The sequence below is a fragment of the Syngnathus leptorhynchus genome, chromosome 2 (assembly GCF_054491065.1).
Source record: "Syngnathus leptorhynchus isolate UIUO chromosome 2, UIUO_Slep, whole genome shotgun sequence".
In the NCBI taxonomy this organism is placed as follows: domain Eukaryota; kingdom Metazoa; phylum Chordata; class Actinopteri; order Syngnathiformes; family Syngnathidae; genus Syngnathus; species Syngnathus leptorhynchus.
The window spans coordinates 6575072-6594131 of record NC_141196.1 but is presented as its reverse complement, the minus strand read 5'-3'; the positions used below and the strand labels follow the sequence as shown (position 1 = coordinate 6594131).

The following is a 19060-nucleotide window of genomic DNA, read 5'->3' as shown; positions in this document are numbered from 1 at the left end:
CCTCACTAATTCCCAAACGGGAGAGAAGAAAACGACCCAACTCCCGTTTGCATCCACCTCAAACATAATCAAAAACAGATTTGACCGCATCGCTTGGGGCTTTCCATAGAATGAACTTGACAGAGTCCAACTCGGGCACAAATTCCTCAAACTAGAAAGAATCATTATTTTTTTCTCACTTCTGAAATCTCAGCCTTGTTGACTTTGTCTTAATGTGGATGAAAATTAAAAAAGTTTTTTTTTTCTTTTTCTTTTAACAAGGCTAATAACTGTAAATGGTGCCATTTTCACATGGCATCCCTTCTAATACGCAGCCGTCATAAATAGCGGAGCCCCATTTGTTTACAAGTACCTGCGGCCGAAAGCGCTTGCTTTATGAGGGTGACGACTAAGGGTCAATGATAACAAGCGCTAGTTTAAAAGACGAGGGATTTGCTGGCGAATTCCTTTCTGTCACTCCACATAAATTGTGTCGACCCGTGAATTAGACGCCGGTCGCGACGGGGTGGGGGGCCTCCGAGGCGAGCCGCTTCCCCGAGAAGGCCAGCGAGGGAAAAGAGGAAGTCTGGTGGGCTCACCACTCAGACTACGATGCACTGAGATGCAGACTACTTTTTGCGCTTGGCTTACATCATATTGGATGTGACAGAAATCCTTGTCGGTGTTTGGGGGATTTTTGATCAATCTATTTATCATTCATAATAATAATAATGAATAATTGTATTATTATTATTATTATTATTATTATTATTATTATGTACAGCCTTAATCCTACAAGACTGACGATTAAAAAAAAAAAAAACTTACTGTCGTGCCCACTGTTAATACTAATTTGAAATGGCTTTTTTCCCCCCTTAACTCTTATTGCTTTGTTCCATTCAGACTTTGAGCACCCTGGTAATTGGAAAAGCCCTTGTGTCGGGAAATTACTCCTGTTTGGCCCAGAATAAAGAGGGCAAAAGCATCCATTCCTTCCCTTTCTTTGTTAGCGGTAAGTTGTCGGTCGCTCTCAGATGTCTTAATTTTGTAAATATGCCTCTGCAAAAATAGTACAGAATGGATACCAGATGATTTTAGTGTACAATATTGCAGAGAAGTAATTCTATGATACTGCAATGAGCATGCTGAGTGTACATTGTTCAATAAATAACACCGGGGGGGGGGGCATTCATTGAAACCACGTTTTGGCTTCAGGGTGTAAGAGAGGCAAATCCATACCGGGCCATATGGAACGCCATCATGGCACACATTTAAAAAAGAAAAAAAAGATCAGCTATGAATAACTGCATTCTTTGCAGTGCAAGACAGTCATTCTTTTTCTCCTTTTATCTTCGAGGCCTCCGTTATGAGAATTTGCATTTTATGTGCATCTGAGCATTTCCAAATGTTCCCACATTGAATAATCAATTGCAGAACTGGTGGAGTAACGTAAACTCAAATTGGCAACATAAAAAAAAAGAAAGAGAGAGAAAGACAGAGAGAGGGAAAGAGAGAAAAAAAGAAATAGCAAAAGAAAGAGAGAGCAAGAGAGAATGCCAATTGAAAATTTGGGGGAAATGGCTGAAACCTCACAAATTATTAGACCCCAGTATGGGAGCATTCCCAAGAGGAATTCAACGCTGGTCCAGAGGTGGGGAAGATGAAGGATGGTGGAATGCCGCTTAAAAAAAAAAAAAAAGAGGACAGAATTGTAACAACAGCTGTCTTCTGTTACGGAACACAGAATGCTTCCCAGCGATGTGAATAAACAAGCACAGTTTGGTCCCCCTGGGACCCGCGCTCAGCTTCCCTGCAATTGGTCGACCGCTGCGGCACCATCAGCGACGCCGTCGTGCGCCAACGTGCTTCCAATTATCGGTGATGAAACAGGAAATAACTCACATTTGACATTCCTGTCCCTGCTCTGCGTCTTCAACACTGGCCGGGACGGCAATTTGGTACCTGGGCCTTATGCGCCTTTTATGACCACCACTATCATTTTATAGTTTTTAAAAAAGGCATCCAAATGATACAAAACTGAATATAACAATACACAGCTGGGCCACGAACATTCGGATGAATGTATTCATAATAAATCTTCTTATAACGTGCCAAAAAAAACAAATATCAAATGCATCCTTACTCACCAGGGACGCTGATTATCAAATGTATGAATGGAATGTGTGCAGATTGCGACAAATGTGTTGTGCTAGTTGAATTTGGCTGTAAAAGGTTTTACTCAGACTAACCAAAAAAATGCTGACATGGCATTGCTAATACAGAAAACCCCCGTTGACTGCTGCTCTTCTGATCTGAAAGATAATATCTGTTTGAGGGCACACAAAAAAAAGACTTTTACACACACACTGTTCTTCAAAGAAGAGATACAGCGTGTTTGCTTCAAGTTTTTGATAACAGTAAAGTTGACACATAAAGCAAAAGGGAAATTGTAAATACCAAAATGTTCAACCAAACCAAACCATCATCCTTCTTTGTCCCACCCAGATCACCAAGCCATTTCCATCCATCCTCAGTCGGCTTTGGAGAGGGACGACGTTACTTTGAGCTGTCGGGCGTCCCGTTATCTCTACACGTACCTGCAGTGGCTGGATTCCCGGAATCGAAGCGTCACCTCAAATGTGTCTCGTCTGAAGCTCGACCGCTACTCAATCGCCATTTCTCTCAGTTTGCGAAACGTCAGTAAAAACAGCGTGACGGGTTACAAGTGTCGAGCCTTCAAGATGCAAAATAAGATTGAAGTCAAGTCGGCTACTTTGAATGTGATCGGTAAGTACTTCGAAAGCCTTTGGATATTCACTCCATATCTTACTTCTTTGTCCATATCAGTCATCCAAATATTCTAAATGAGTAACAGTCGCCGTATAGTCGTGCATTTTTGTAATTCAAAGTGTGTTTTTGTGTCAATTCAGCGAGAACGCAGCCATGGCTGAGTCAAAATCTCACCGATCGGGACGTGAACAGCAGCAACACTCTGATGCTGACCTGCCTGGCGCAGGGGGTTCCTCAGCCCAACATCACGTGGTACAAAAACAGCGTTCTACTTGAGGAAGGCCCAGGTAAATGATGTCATACTACGTTGTTACTATATTGAAGTGCCGTTTTTTAGACATGCTTTGTACAGTGAACAGCATCAATATTGACTTGGTAACGACGTACTCATTTGTACACAATGTGCTCCTAAAACCTTTTCGATACTTAAAACAAAGCATTTTTTCAATTGCAAAAATATTTATTCCGTATCCCCTAATTTGTCATTGAACCAGCCGAAATGGCTGGCGTGACAGTTTTTGTTTTTAATTGGCTATGGGGCAGTTCAAGCTCTTCTTAAATGTTCTTGAATTCTGCCCAACAACAAGTGACCCCATATGATAAACACTCATTCACATTTGATAATTGTATGAAGATATGCCATCTCAAATGTCAAGCATTTGTTATTAGGGACCACGCTTTTACAAGCTCAAGCAACTGAAGAAAAGGACTTCTTTTTTTGAATCAGCTGTCCTGCTAACACATTTCCCGCCTGCTTGCAGGAATCTCTTTGGGGAGGGACGGCGCGCTCATCATCGAGAGGGTGAAGAAGGACGACGAGGGTCTCTACGAGTGCGTGGCCAGTAATAGCGAAGGTGTCATCAAGACCAGTTCTTCGGTCACCGTGCTCGGTAAGATTTACATGACCTGTGGAAAGTGTTTAGAGTTCCGCTAATGACGGCATTGAGAATTTGACAGCTCGACGGCTGCAAGGACATTTGTGATTATTTATTCATGAAAAATGAAAAGGCGGCCTTTGTCTTGTTTCACAACTGTCCACACGATGTTTACAGTAACCGATGTGTAGCTTCAATTACACGTCATCCAAGTGTCGTTCGTTTGAAGCTATTGTTTGCCTTTTTGATAAACACAATTGCACTGATGACTTGAGCCACTGGCAATTAGAATGAGCTGACTCCATTTTTAATTCCACAGAAGAAATATTGAAAGTTTTATTGCCGGAATAAAATCTGCCACCCTAGCAATGTATCATGAATGGTATAGATAACATCTAATGGATCCTTGCTTGAGAAAAACTGTTGTTTTCCCCCAAATTCTTAAATCAAATACAGTATAATAGAAAAAATGCCAAAAATATTGTCTTATTCCAAGCAGTCAAATCTATCGATACATATGTCCTAAAAGATAAATACTAGTTGACACCCAACCTTTTCTGTGATGTTGGCCCACTAATGAATCATGAATATTTTCACAAGGACAAATATGAAGTTTGCCCACTCACGTTACGTTGTCAGTGGTTGAATTGTTGTCTCGCTCGCTTTCTACAGGGGAAGAAGGGAGGCCGAACGTGGAGGTTATAATTCTGGTGTGCACTGGAGCCATCGCCACCTTCCTCTGGCTCATGCTCATCCTCTTCATCCGCAAGCTGAGAAAGGTAAGATGCTGCAGAGATACAACGTTTTGTGGCATTTTTGTTTGGTGGTGTGATTATAATCATGGTAGTTTTCTAAATATGTCAAAAGTGTGGTAGCGTAGTTGTTCTCAAAGCAAGCTCAACTTTATATGTGGTCTATACCTCAAAAGTGAGTAGCACATGTTTGAGAAACATTGGTATAGTTCAACAAAGTATAAATATTTTGTTTTATGTCAACATATCATTGTCGTTCACCATGTCTCACACAGCAACAGCCCGCACACTACAAAATGGGTCCGTCCATCATCATTGACCCCGACGAGTGTCCTCTGGATGAACAGAATGATCTCCTCCAGTACGACAGCAGCAAATGGGAGTTTCCTCGTGACCGTTTAAGATTAGGTGAGTCAAATTTTGAAAACATTTTTATCATTCAACATCACTTAATGTGAACAGCTAACCTTTCTGCCTTTGCCAGGCAAGACTCTCGGCCACGGCGCTTTTGGAAAAGTGGTGGAGGCTTCCGCCTTTGGGATTGACAAACTCTCCACCTGCAAGACTGTTGCAGTCAAGATGCTGAAAGGTTTGGACATTTTCATTCATTTGTCTTAATAGGACGCCACGGGTGGGGAAATACTGCAGAGTGTTGCTAGGAATTCTTGTTCACATAACACACGATCCCCGATGGCCCCTCAGGTTCAACTCGGGGGCTCGGCTTGAATTAACCTCACATGGGTGGACAGTTAGGATCTAGATGAGGTTCTGCTGGACAAATTTGGGTTTTCACCAAGTCTGGTTAGGAATATTTGTCATTCATGAAGAGATTTTATCTTGTAACTCTCAAACCAGGTTGTGCAAAATGATTTGAAATTATTTCTTCATATCACGATTTCTTTAACCAGCATTTAGGCGTACATGAAGTAATTTTCTTTACTTGGCATTAATATCATGAGCGTCTCTTTGGAAAACATTTCCATTGAAGGTTCCTGGTGTCCAAATAAATAGCGAGCAACAACAAAACAACACAACACAAAACAAATCAACAATAAAATCTTGAATAAACGAGGGTTTTACGCTTTCTCAGTTTTTACATATTTCACTAAAATGTGACATCGTTTTGAGCCCAAATTATTTTTATTAGTCCACAAAATGTCAAATTTTAAATTTATATGCACCGCTGTTTAAATCTAGAGAAGGCCCTTTGCATTAATCGTCGCTATTGTGAGATGGGCACGTCATTTATCAGCAAAGATAAGAAATGTAATAAATAGGCCTGCGTGACAAATGTAGCGGCTGTTGTGGAATTAATCACGTTGCTGAAAAAAAAAAGGCGCTCTTACTGGCTTTTTAAATCGACTCGTAGGTCAACTTTAATCGAAACCAGCAGATTGACTGGATTTGGTGCACGAGTGAGAACTGCAAGGCTCATACATTTCTGGCAAGACCAAGTGACATAAAACACTCCAAAAATCCAAATCCTCACTCCATCAAGCTTATCCGCCTTTTGGCATTATGTTTAATGAACGTGCAATATTAAATTCCAAACTCAGCCGGTGTTCCGAAAACGATAACGTTTTGTGTTTTGAATCAGATGATGACTTCACGACTATATATCTGAAACAGACTCAAAGCCATTTAAGAAGTACAAAAATTCAGCGGACTAGTAATATGACTTTGGCTTAATCGTATTTTTTTCCTACAACTTCAAACCTTAAAGCAAAACGACAATGCCGCAATAGCTAGTCGGTATATGTAACAAAGTGATGCCAATTGTAACAAATGATGAGGACCTTTTATCCATTCCATATTATGTAAAACTTTATTGAAAGGAGCAGAAACAATAAAATTGTTGAACCTGCTTTCCCACAGGGGGCGCGACGTCCAATGAACGCAAAGCCCTGATGTCGGAGCTCAAGATCCTGATTCACATCGGCCACCACCTCAATGTGGTCAACCTGCTGGGCGCTTGCACCAAGCCAGGAGGTCAGCCTCTGCCATTGCTCTTTGACATTACACCAAGGTGGCCACTCATCACGGCCAAATTTACTATGCCCTCAATCAAAACAACTCAGCTTAAAGTCATTCATGTCCAGACAGCAAAAATGAGTACACCTCTAACCACCTCCCTAGTTTAATGCTAACATCATAAGTGAAACGACATGGACAGGCTAAGGGAAATTAGCGTAGGTGATGGTTGACTACTTCATTATGCAAACAGGGCCCTTGATGATGATCGTGGAGTTCTGCAAATACGGCAATTTGTCCAACTATTTAAGAAGCAAGAGAGATGACTTTGTGGTTTACAAGGTGAGTCTCCAGCTCCATTCACGTGACTTCACAGCTTGAGTGGTAGCGTCTCCTTCAGCACGCCGTGCCTTTTGCTTTCAGAGTCAGGACGGCAAGGTGTCGTCGGGGACGGCGAGCGAGCTGAGCGAGTTGATGAAACGCCGTCTGGAGAGCGTGGCCAGCACGGGAAGCTCAGCCAGCTCCGGTTTCATCGAAGATAAAAGCTACTGTGACTCAGAAGAAGAGGAAGAAGGTAGAGGCTGCTCCCCATGTCCACTCTCCTGTTTCTGTTTGGTCTTCCTGTCTCGCCTCCACCTAGCTGCTGCTGCTGCTAAACACTGACCTACATTGACAGCCAAATTTGTAATATGTGTACCAAGCAATTGTCTTCATTTTCCTCAACAATCTACTTTTCATTCATTTTTTTTTCCAATCAGATTTCAGCCTCTCAGTTGATATCTCCATTTGACTGTTAGAATTTAAAGGTGAAAAAAGAAGCCAAACTGGAAGTCTAGTTGGTTAAAACAGAGTGATATCTATTTCTGTGCACTGTGATTGGTTAGTCAGAGCAAAGCTTTTTACAGCATCCAGCAAAACATATCCCCCCCCCCCCTCACCCTTGACCCCCAACTTCAGCTTCCTCCCACGCCGCTTTTGCAGCCCTCCCACTGAGGCACAAGCACTCCCCCTCAGATTGTTCGGTGCTCTCTGTCCGATGGGATGTTTCCTCCTCCTGTTCAGTGGTACAATCAGTCCAGCAGGCAGCCGCCGTCACCCCACTGGGTCTGGAGGCGGCTTTGTTTTCTGTGCTGACTCTCTCTCTCTCTCTCTCTCTCTCTCTCTCTCTCTCTCTCTCTCTCTCTCTCTCTCTCTCTCTCTCTCTCTCTCTCTCTCTCTGTCTCTCTCTCTCTCTCGGCTGAGCACGTCAGACATGTTGTTCCGAAGGTGTTATTTTGGTCCGATTAGCTGTTTACCCAGGTGGGGCTCCTTTTGAGTGTCTCTCCGGACCCCCGACCTTCACCCTCCAACCCTGAGAGCATACTTCACCTGAGCCATTGTGAATTATTCTTCCCGTTTATAAACGATGTCCTAAAGAGGACAGGCACTGCTAAAACACAAATATTTGGATAATATTTCCCAGATAGGAATAATTGGTTTCATTGCAATTCATGACAGATGGCAAAATGTCTTTCACTGGATGACTATTTCCTCTTCCCATTTGTTTTGCAGAATCTGAGGATTTATACAAGCGCGTTTTGACTTTAGAAGATTTGATTTGCTACAGCTTCCAAGTTGCAAAAGGCATGGAGTTTTTGGCCTCTCGCAAGGTATTCCAAATCACTGATGGTGCTTTCAAGCTGAATTGAATTGCTGAATTGCCTCCAAACATTTTCTCTTTCTGCGTGCCACTTAGTGCATCCATCGGGATCTGGCCGCTCGAAACATTCTTCTCTCCGAGAACAACGTGGTGAAGATTTGTGATTTTGGGCTGGCCAGAGACATCTACAAGGACCCCGACTACGTGCGCAAAGGAGATGTGAGTCAGTAGTGCATTTGGTAACTGCCACATCCACCCGTTAAGATCACCAAATAATTTGGCATGCAATATATTGTCATTTCAATCAAATCGGAATCTTAATTTCCCCGTTTGCCAGGCCCGGCTGCCGCTCAAATGGATGGCTCCCGAGGCCATTTTTGACAAGATCTACACCACTCAGAGTGACGTGTGGTCATTTGGTGTCCTCATGTGGGAGATCTTCTCCTTGGGTAGGTAACCCGACTGCATTTGATCGCTCGGATTCAAGACCTTTGCGCAAATACACAAAAAATGTGTTTGTGATTGAAGGGCAAGCGATCTCTATTTGGAATGTGATTGGTTAAGGAAACACTGAATAGTTTTCTTTGACATAACACAACACATATAGGCTACAAAATAAAAACTGTAAATTAGCTCCGTTTTACTCAACAAATATTCAAATTGAAGTTGTAAATGTAGCAGTGCTTCTGATCGTGCTTGCCAAACGCCGTTGCCAGGCAACCCCGTCATGATGTCAATAGAAAATGAGCCACCACCTGCTGTTAAACCGCAGCGAGGACATTGTGCGTTGCTTTTGCAACAACTTTTCTATAGGCGGACTCAACCTGAAATATTACACATTAAAATGTCACCGTGGGAAGCCGAGAAAACCTCCCTGAAAATATAAAACATCTGGCTAGCGTTCGCCTGACAAATAAATCTGAAAAACAACAATAGAAAAGGACCGACTTTGCGTTTGTGTCGTTTAGGCGATGACTGAGCGTGTACAGAAAAGCTAATGGATGACGGCTCGTTTTCATTAAGCAAATTAATTGCAACAACGACTTCTGAGTGAACATGTGTGAAAAGTAGGTCACGTTCTACTTCAGATTTGGGCTATTGTTTTTCAAATGTACAAAAAGATTGATTTCTAAAATAATTTCTAAGTGCCCCACAAACGTTTCTTTTTTCATTCTTCTTTTTTTTCCCCCATTATCACCGAGGATCTAAACTTGTGCGACAGGTCCGTGTGAAATGTTGAGATGGTGACTTTGGACCACTTTCAGTCGAATGCATTTAAAAAGCTATAACACGAGGATTGACCTGGAGATGTTCCAAAAGACCGCCATTTATTTATTTGACTGAAAAAGTTTCACTGCTGGACCTGGGCTCGAACATTTAGTTCTTGCCTTAGCATTTTGGAAGAAAATCAATTGCTAGTGCTACTTTTGATTGATGATACTTGTGAGGGAAAACACAACTCAAGAGTAAGTTTGATGTATTTTACATTTATTGACTGTAGGGTGTAACTACTGTAACTGTTTTTGTGCCAAAATGTGGCAATTATTTCACTTGACTGCCACATGAAATTTTAGTGACAGAAAAGTCTGGCTCTGCTTCCGACCTCTATCATCATGTCATGAGTAAACGATGAAAGCTGTTCAAGCATTCATTCCACATCTTACTAGTGCCTTGAATTTCTTACTAGAACTAAAAGTCGACTGATGCCCGATTACAATATTGAATAAATGATTTTCCATGACATCATATTGTATTTTGTGTCGCCTGACGTAGGCGCGTCGCCGTACCCCGGTGTACAAATCGACGAGGAGTTTTGCTGCAGACTCAAAGAAGGCACCAGGATGAGAGCCCCGGAATACTCTTCTTCTGAAATGTGAGTGTTCATTTTGGTTTCCATACCATACCGCGAGGTAAAACAGAAAGTGACTTTAACCTTTTAACACAGAGACTACAATTTTTTTTTTTGGGAGGGGGTTCAGTTAACAATTTTATCAAAATCCCAAGAAATGGCGACAGCCTATTTTGCTTGAAATCAAATTTGAAAACGGAGTGAAAAGGAAATATTTCAAGTCTTGCTATAAATTACGGAATGTTTTTTTATGACTACAGAAGGTGACCTCTCTGTTCATTTAATTATCTACATCTACAAGATTGGTGGATAATATGAGATGAAAAGTTAAGTTTATTACTTTGGAACAATTTGGGATTTGTTTGCTTGCGGGTGAGTTTGGAACATGGAGGCTAATGTTGTTGTCTTCCCGCTGTAAAAAGCCACCGTCATTTATCAATTTAGCAGAGCACAGTTAGAATAATTCAGGGCAGCCCCAGTTGGGGTTTTGGATTTCCACGTCGCAAGAGGTTGCGGATCAAGTTGTCAGAGAACGGCTACAAACACACGCAGCGGAATTAACCTCAAGCACTTGAACCGCATTCATCAAGGTATCAGCAGGTTTCATCTTGCAGGTCTCACATAGATCAAGAGGGAACGCGCGAGGAGAAATTCGGCACCAGCCGGTCCGCATCAGCACATCCGCTTTTCATTTTCAATCAAAGTTTCCGCTACGTGTAGATGCTTTGATAGCGGATCGTCATTAAAAACTAGTTGCGGCAATCTTTTTTTGGAAAACACAAAGATTGATGGGACTATGCAACCCCCGCACGTACCGGAGACACTTTTGTTCATCTTTGTGTTCCGGGCAGGAAATATGTATGTTTCAAAATTTCCCTCTTTGTATGGTCTGCATTAGAATTGTGACATCCCGTCACTGTGCCGAGGGCTCCCACCTGTTAAGGCCAGAATGTCGAAAAATCCCCTTTAAAAGCAAGCAAGCGCATCACAGGAGGAGGAGGAAGTTACAATATCGCAACATCTGGTTTTCAGATTAACACTGAGTCATTATGAACCAGAAGGAAGTGAAAGAGGTGCAAGAGTCGTCAAAAAAAATAATAATTAAGATTTGTCATCAATTTTACCGCCAACATTTCTACTTCCTCACATTGTCCAAATAGCCTCGTTATTTTTTTCAACCTCAGCGGATGAAGTAATACAGTTGGAATTAAAGAGTGGGGAAGTCAACAGTGGTTGAGATCTCAATGAAGGATAAAAAAGAGATATTTCTCATCGTAAAATAAGAATCCCCTTATTTGTCGAGGGGCATCAAACTAACTATTGTCGTGTAACTAACATCAGTTTCCCTCAATGGCCCGGTATGATTGTGAAAATTCTAAATGTACAATGTATCTAGTGTCATCATATTACATCATTGGCCCTCTAATCTCTAACAAATTGCCCTTATTCTGGTAAGCAAATATTTAGGTATTCAGTGATTATTGCAGTGCATAGCAAAAAAAATGGAGGTTTATTTTTTCAGCAATCTATCATTTACCAATTTCGATTTTTTGGGCGGCAGTTCACAGAATTAGCAAAGCTATGTGAACACATTTTGACTAGAGCACCAGTCTTTTTATTTTTTGACACAAGTATGTGTGAGCACTTTTACCACCTCTGGGGAAGAGAACCACAATTACGATCAATCACCTATACCGATCACAAACGGAGGCTCGGAGGATCATTTCAACGGAGGTTGCTGGGGAAGGGGGGTTCTTTTTTCTCTCCAAATTCCTTCATGAAAGGAGAAAACCTCACACAAGGACTTTGTGAGTCTTCCCACATGGCCCCCGACGCTGACAGCTCGTCACGGAGCCGTCAGGAACTATGTGCTTCTCACACCCATGACTCGAGACCATCGCATACGGTGCAAAAGCTCAGAGCACTTCAAAAACAAATAATTGGAGATTCAGTTTCAAGGTGACAGAAAGGTGGGAAAGGTTTGAGGCCATCCTTACTATCTCCTTAAGTAGAAATACAGATTTTTGTTTGAAAAAAAACAAACATACTGATTTAACTTCTTTAAGCATTAAAGGGCGAAATGTACAAAAGTTAAAAGAAAACACTCATGTGCTTCAGCCCCCTCAAACCACCAATGTTATACATATTTAAAAAGAAGGGCGGTCATCCGCCGCAGATCCCTCATTCCGATTGATCGACGAGAAAGCCATTATCAGTTTGGGTGTCACCTAGTAAACACAAACTCCAGCCAAATCGGCCACCACAAGTTACTAATTAAAGGCCATGGCATAAAAATGTGTCTTCAATTAAATGTTTCTACTGAGGTAGAAGTTCTGATATCTATCGGTAGGGCATTCCAAAGCTCTGAAGCCAGAATAGAAAATGCTCGAGACCCTGCGGACTTCTTTTTGGCCCCGGGGGTCACGTTTTGCGAGCAGAGGCTACGGGACGGAACGTAAGGCACAACTAGGTCTAAGCCATGCCGTGTTTTATAGGTCAATAAAAGAAGAGCTTAGTGTTGAAATGCAGCTTTAAGGGGCGTGGCCATGCGAGGGATATCAGGAACTTCGTCCCTAGCTTCAGTTGTCCGTTTATTACGTTGTGTCTTCTCCATCTTCATTCATTTTGTATTGTGCATTTGTCTGTTTGTCCCATTAAAGCAAAAAAAAAAAAATATGTTGACAGCTGGCAACATGAAAAACTGTCCTCAAGTATTTGTACTTGGTTACTTAGAGGTGCGCCAGATGTTGCGCCTCTCTGACTAAACACAGCCCGACATTTGTGCACTTGAACATGCTAAATATTTTGGCACTGTGAAGTCCCATGTTACATTACCTCAAGCCTAATGTATGTTTTTACAAAGAATGTGTGTGTGTGTGTTCTGTAGATATCAGACCATGTTGGAGTGCTGGAAGGGGGAAGCACAGGAGCGGCCCACCTTCACCGAGCTGGTTGAACAGTTGGGAGACCTTCTTCAGGCCAGCGTGCAACAGGTACATAAGAACAACACATGACACACCCAAACAAAGCTGAAGGACCCACTTTACGGGGACTAAACATAACAACCCAATTTTTATTTCAGACAATAATCAGTTTGGAATGTTTTTTTATGTTTTATGGCACTGGGCTGGATATACAAATCAACATAAGGCAAATGTGACAAATTGTGTGGGGACACAATGTGATACTTTTAATTACCCAAGTCCGACGCAATTTATTTTTGTTTTACTTTTTGAAATATAAACGTTTTCGTTTTTATTATAATTTGTATGTTATTTTTACATTTAATGTTCTGTTCAAGATTTCTTATGAATTACACGTGTAAATTTAGAAATGTTAATTGTTAGGTTTTATTTGAATTTTGAAAAGTCAACAGGAATTTATAAAATTTAGTTTTATGTGCTCAAACATTTTTGACGAATTCAAACGTCTTTTTATAGCACATGAGGGTTTGATATAATTCGAATGTCTTTTTATGACATTATTTGCACTGTACAAATTTGACCATACATAATTCACAACTATGATGTTTACAATCATTTATTTTTCATTATAATTTGCATCTAAATGAGAAATGTAATGTCACTTCAGATTTTTGCAGGGTTTAAAATTTTGAAATCGGTTTTAAATTCTTTTCCAAAGAAATCCCAAAATGAGTGCGGAGTGACAGGACACGTCCTCGCCATTTTTGCGTCACAAAAGCGAATTGCAAATGGCCAGAAAGCAGCAGGAAAGTGGGCATGGCCTGTCCTTGTCCTGTGGCTTGAGGCAAAGTCGTAGTCAGCTCACAGTAGCCAACAAGAGGAAGTCACACTCATCGCGTACAAACACTTGGCGCGCATGAGCGTGACACCATCAGCCTTTTATTAGCGCTTCAGAAGAAAACCAAGGAATTCCAACAGCATGACAGCAGAGAATCTTCTGAATACCTCACAAAAACAAACGCCTTTTGTCAAACAAACAAAATATTGACAGAAAAAGACCTCCACTGAAAAGCGGCGATATATTAAGAAAATGTTTTTATTTTCTGGGTTTTTAATCAAAAATAGGCCAAGTCCGAGTTTGACATTGTGCTTCTTCATTGGGGTCACAAAATACTTTGGTTGAACATGCTGGTGTTCTGTTTTTTGTTGAATATGTGATGCTGGAAATCCTTCCGTAGTCTTTGTGAATGTCAGCGGTGTGTTTGATTTACTAGCTATGACCGGGCTTTTTTTTTTTTTTTTTGGCTGCTTTCCACACGGCGTGTGTGTGTTTGCATCAGCGCATCGCTCATAAATACGGCTCCCAGATGGGTTTTTTTATGTGTGTGTATGTATGTGACCGATTTAGGGAGGGAAACATTACATACCCATCAACACCACCCTGCTGGCCAAAGTCGGAGACCTTGACGGCGACAAGATGATAGAAGAAACGCCCACCCGGCCTGTTTCGCAACGAGACTCGAGCGGCACTTGGTAAGCAGGATCAAGAGCGGGACTATTAATGAGATAGTCAAACAATTACAAAAATTCTAATGAATGCGAATTTTTCCGGCTATTTGAATTCTCTCAACTGTGACGAGGAGACAATCCAGCATTGTCTTCTTTGACATTTCTAATATCAAACTCATGCAAGCAGATACTTTAGCATGGTGAGTGCTTCATATTCAGAAGCCAACATATGCAGAGAAAGGCGTTTTTTTTTATTTTTTTTTCCAGAGTCCTGACAGACATTCTCCCCCAAACTATATACAGCAATTATATAGATTTATGTATAGTTCATGTAATATTTCTTGAAACGCTCAGGCCTTTGCGTATGTTCGAAGTATGTTTTACTGACGACGTGATGAAAAGCGGCGATGACAGATGGAACCCAAAGCTGAATTATTCCGATGGTCTTTTAGCCGCTTGGCGGCCGGGATGGCGTAGATTCAACACGTTGTTGCTCTTAGTCATTAAGTTCCAGCGGTTTTATTGCCGCTTGGCTCCCACATATGCAAACACTGAGACGGCCTTTCCTGGAAATCTTTCTGTGCGTCAGGAACATCAAAATCAGACCGGCCAGCGTCAAAACCTTTGACGAGATCACTGTGGATGGCGACAAAGATTACGTTCACCAGGTGAGCAGGACGGAAATGGGTTTTGGATGGATGGATGGATGGATGGATGGATGGATGGATGGATGGATGGATGGATGGATGGATGGATGGATGGATGGATGGATGGATGGATGGATGGATGGATGGATGTATGGATGGATGGATGGATGGACAAATGGATGGATGGATGGACGGATGGATGGACGGATGGATGGATGGATGGATGGATGGATGGATGGATGGATGGATGGATGGATGGATGGATGGACGGGCGGACGGACGGGCGGACGGGCGGACGGGCGGACGGACTAGCCAATAGTCGTGTGGATTTACGATTTCATTTTGAAGAAGCAATACAAGAAGAACTCATTTAACATCCTTCAAACCTTTGGTGAAATATTATCGCGTGTTTGCGTGTTGATCAGGGCGTGCAGTGTGACAGCGGGATGGGCCTCTCGTCCGACAACATGAACACTCTGAAGAAGCTGGAGTCCCTGGCCGGACGACCGCTCAGCATTATGGCTCTGGCGTACGTGCACGCACAAACGCACAAACACACACACACACACACACACGTGAGAGTAACATGTGACATACTATCTTGTTTGCAGTATGAAAGCGATGAGCAAGAGCAAAGAGTCGGTCCTAAGCGAGCCCGACAAGGACAGGTACCCGGCAAGCGTTCCTCCTCTGGACCTCAATCTAGACGACTCGGCGTTGGACGCCGACCTGGAGTGTCACAGCCCACCACCTGACTACAACTACGTGGTGCGCTACTCCACACCGCCCGTATAAGCTTTTGCCTCAAGAACATCGGCCAAACTGTGAACTGTGAATTGAGCGACGGGCAGGAGGGCAAATTGCTTCGGCGAGCCGGGCTGACTTTGCGGGGGCTCGGGCGTTTGTTCCAAGTGAAATGTGGCTCAGGTATTTCACCCGGCTCCATATCAGGCTTTTCTACTGTGAAACGGCTCCACAAGGTCCAGCAAGCGACATGCAAGAAGAAGAGACGCCTCATGTCAAAAATGAGAGGTTTTAAAAGGAGACCATGCTTTTGTTTGCCCCACAATTCACAACAGTTCACAAGTGTCTTAATAATGCTCCTAACACCATGAGAATTGATTTCTCTTGCCACTAACAACAAAGCTGTGAACTCTTCACTTTGCTTCAACATAGTTTGTATGCCACAAAGACATTGACTTTAATCCCAGATGCCAAACTGCAAGTATGTAAGCTTCAGCGTATTTCATTAAAAAGTCCACTTTTGAACATTTTTATCGCAGGCCTGCTTACCTATTGACTTTAATGTCTCTGTACAAAGATTGCCAAAGGTGCCAACTCAACTATTTGTATGCAGGTCATCCAAAAGTTCATTTTTCCAACACTGCGATTGCAGCTCTGCTTACCTTTTGAGTGAAATGTTCCATGCTCTGAATTCATTGTCATCCTCTCCTTTACAGACGACTAATCGTGTGCAAAAAGTAAAAGTTTTTTTGAAATGTTTTATTGCAGCTTTGCTTATGTTTTGGCTTTAAAGTAGTAATGTAAATGTCTCATCTTTAAAGGTGTTATATATATTTACCAAAAGATCCAATTGCTCAGGTTGTCACTAATGAATCCAAGTTTTGTTTGAATTGTAAACCGAAGGAACTCATAAGTCGACACATTGAAGCATGATTAAAATGTCATAGGGAGCTTATATTATTTCTTTTCAAACACAAAGTAGGTATTTATTTCACTTGTAAACACTGTCGACTCTGAACTTGAGCGTGTGTGGATTGATGTTCAAGCAAAGCTGACATGCACCATGCAGATGTTTAAGCTGCTGTGTTCACCAACAGGATTCAGCGGGTTTCCTCCACATCGTTGCTGTCATGCTAGCAAACGCTTGCTATCTTTCATTGTTTTCTATTCATTTGTATTGAAAATGTCATAAGGAAAGTAAACAGTAGGTAAGGGTTGAATAAAAGTACCCTGGAGCAATTCTATACTGTGTTTCATGGCCACCGTAGCACACCAACAAGAGAGATCCAAAAGTGATGAATTGTTATGCGCCAAGGAAATGATGATGCACTGAATACTTTATATTTTCACATTCTAATTGTATTTTTAATCCAACAGTATTGTAACTCCGAAGTCGTACAATTAACAGCTAACTCTTTCATTAGCCGTGTTCATACAATCTATGTTGTAAAATTCCAGTTGACCAAAATGTCCGTGTCGATGCAGCTTATCTGGAATAACTTTTTTTTTTTTTTTTTTTAACACTTATGTAACCTGCAACAGTTAAAAAACATGTACTTTGTTTGTCATTCGCCTTCATTCGTGTAGTCACTACACGAATACACTGTAGTGTAACAAGTTTTGTTATGTTTCCCAACACTGTTGCTGAGCATATCAAGCAAATAAATAAAGATCTATATATTTATACTTTCAATGCTTTCTGGCGGGTTTTGTTTATTTTAAGACATACTAAATGCAATAGCATATTTGATTTTTAAAAATGGACATCTCATCTGTGAAATGATTTATAATTTACAACTATAGGTGTCTGTGGGAATGCCAGTCAACAAATGAGCTGAGTTCTGAAATGAATCCAGCAAAAATCATCAAGAAAAAAAATGATATATCGGCATAGTCATACAAAATTACACGTCATACAAAATTACACGACAAATGAGTTAATTAACAGTTTTAGCATTTGGTTCCCCTTATGTATTTTAATAAAAATATTAATATTTTAACGAAAAAAATGTATTGTCATGTTCAGTGGAAAATGACTAATATAGTTTTCCGAGGATTGCCAGTCAACAAATTATACAATTCCTTAAATTAATTTAGTATTAAAACAACCAAACTTTTTATGGATGGTTGGGTCACATTTGGAATGTTAAACTAGTTGTGCAGTCCCTAAAGTCACGTTAGTTAAGCAAAAATTGTATTTGACATTTAATACATTTCAAGTTTACACATCTGCACAGTAAGTATGGACCTTTACCACTAATGCGCAAATTGTGTGATTACCTCCACTGGCCACAGTCATGTTTGCGCCTGGTCCCGATTACAAGTATATAATTCAGGATAAACCCACACAACTGAACCAATTTTGGCATTCGAAAAATATCCCCCAAAGCGTCATTCCTGTGAAATGACTCAAAACGCAGAAAAACAATTGGTACCCTTCAAATACGTATATATTTAGCGGATATTTTGTTTTGCGTGGAAAAGTAAACTATTTTATTTTAAGGCCATACAGCCCTGCCCAACTTCTATCCCTGAGGACATTATAGATAATGAAGTCGAAGGTTGCAAGATTTCCCAGCTCGGTTTCCATCTCGTTGAACCCGTGACCTTCCTGTTGATTCACAAATTTTATTCTTAACTCATTCATACCTACGGACAGGAATGTGACGCTCTTCGGACGCCGTGACGGCGCTTCCCGGTCGGGCGAGGTGTCGGCAGGACAAAGGAAGGAACTCTTAATCACGATGGTCCCGACTGAAAGACGCCAAACCTGAGGCTTCCTATGGGAGCCAAGCTTCACTATTTATTCCATATCATCTTAATGTTGCATGCCAAACTTGTGTTACTAATGAGGACATAGTGCATTGAGCGTCATATCAAGTCTTATCAAGAAATAAGCCCTTGCAATTTCTTGGTTGCCAACTGGGCGTGTCAGAAGGGAACGCGAGTCTCCTTGAGGATTCTCCGCTGTGTTTACATGGAGGGTGGTGAGCAGCAAAACATGCCAACACACACAAACAAAGGAAGGATGTTGGTGGGGAAAGGAGGTGATCAAGGTTGGTTGGGGTGGGGCGTCGAGGTGGGGGTTGACTGTCATGTTTTTTTTTTATTTGGCAACAAACACAACAGCCTCAACGTTGGCAACGGTTATTTTCCGTGATGAGGGGCATCCTTTTGCCTTTCCTGTCTTGGGCTTGAATTTACTTCTCAATGACAACGTCCAAAGCGGGATATCCGAAAAGCACAATCATCCTCCACGTTTTGTTTCAAATGTAGTCAACTCCCATTTATTGAAGGAATGCGTTCCAGGCTATCCAAAAATATGTGAAAAAAAAAACAAAAAAACAGCAATATCAAGGCCCGATACATTTTTTATGCATA

General features: G+C 41.5%; 1 protein-coding gene across 1 annotated transcript in view; it reads left to right on the top strand.

Annotated features, from left to right (window-relative positions):
* Positions 1-17366, top strand: part of kdrl (kinase insert domain receptor like) — a 33390-nt gene extending 16024 nt beyond the window's left edge. Inside the window, exons 12-30 of the mRNA XM_085906218.1 lie at positions 883-991; positions 2485-2766; positions 2910-3056; positions 3531-3659; positions 4317-4423; positions 4672-4804; positions 4881-4985; positions 6272-6385; positions 6621-6709; positions 6791-6941; positions 7919-8016; positions 8103-8225; positions 8344-8455; positions 9780-9879; positions 12743-12848; positions 14188-14312; positions 14878-14956; positions 15361-15464; positions 15547-17366. Of these exons, the coding sequence (XP_085762344.1) occupies positions 883-991; positions 2485-2766; positions 2910-3056; positions 3531-3659; positions 4317-4423; positions 4672-4804; positions 4881-4985; positions 6272-6385; positions 6621-6709; positions 6791-6941; positions 7919-8016; positions 8103-8225; positions 8344-8455; positions 9780-9879; positions 12743-12848; positions 14188-14312; positions 14878-14956; positions 15361-15464; positions 15547-15730 (2397 nt within the window). The 3' untranslated portion in view covers positions 15731-17366. The remainder of the gene's footprint in view (positions 1-882; positions 992-2484; positions 2767-2909; positions 3057-3530; positions 3660-4316; positions 4424-4671; positions 4805-4880; positions 4986-6271; positions 6386-6620; positions 6710-6790; positions 6942-7918; positions 8017-8102; positions 8226-8343; positions 8456-9779; positions 9880-12742; positions 12849-14187; positions 14313-14877; positions 14957-15360; positions 15465-15546) is intronic.
* The last annotated feature ends 1694 nt before the right edge of the window (positions 17367-19060 follow it).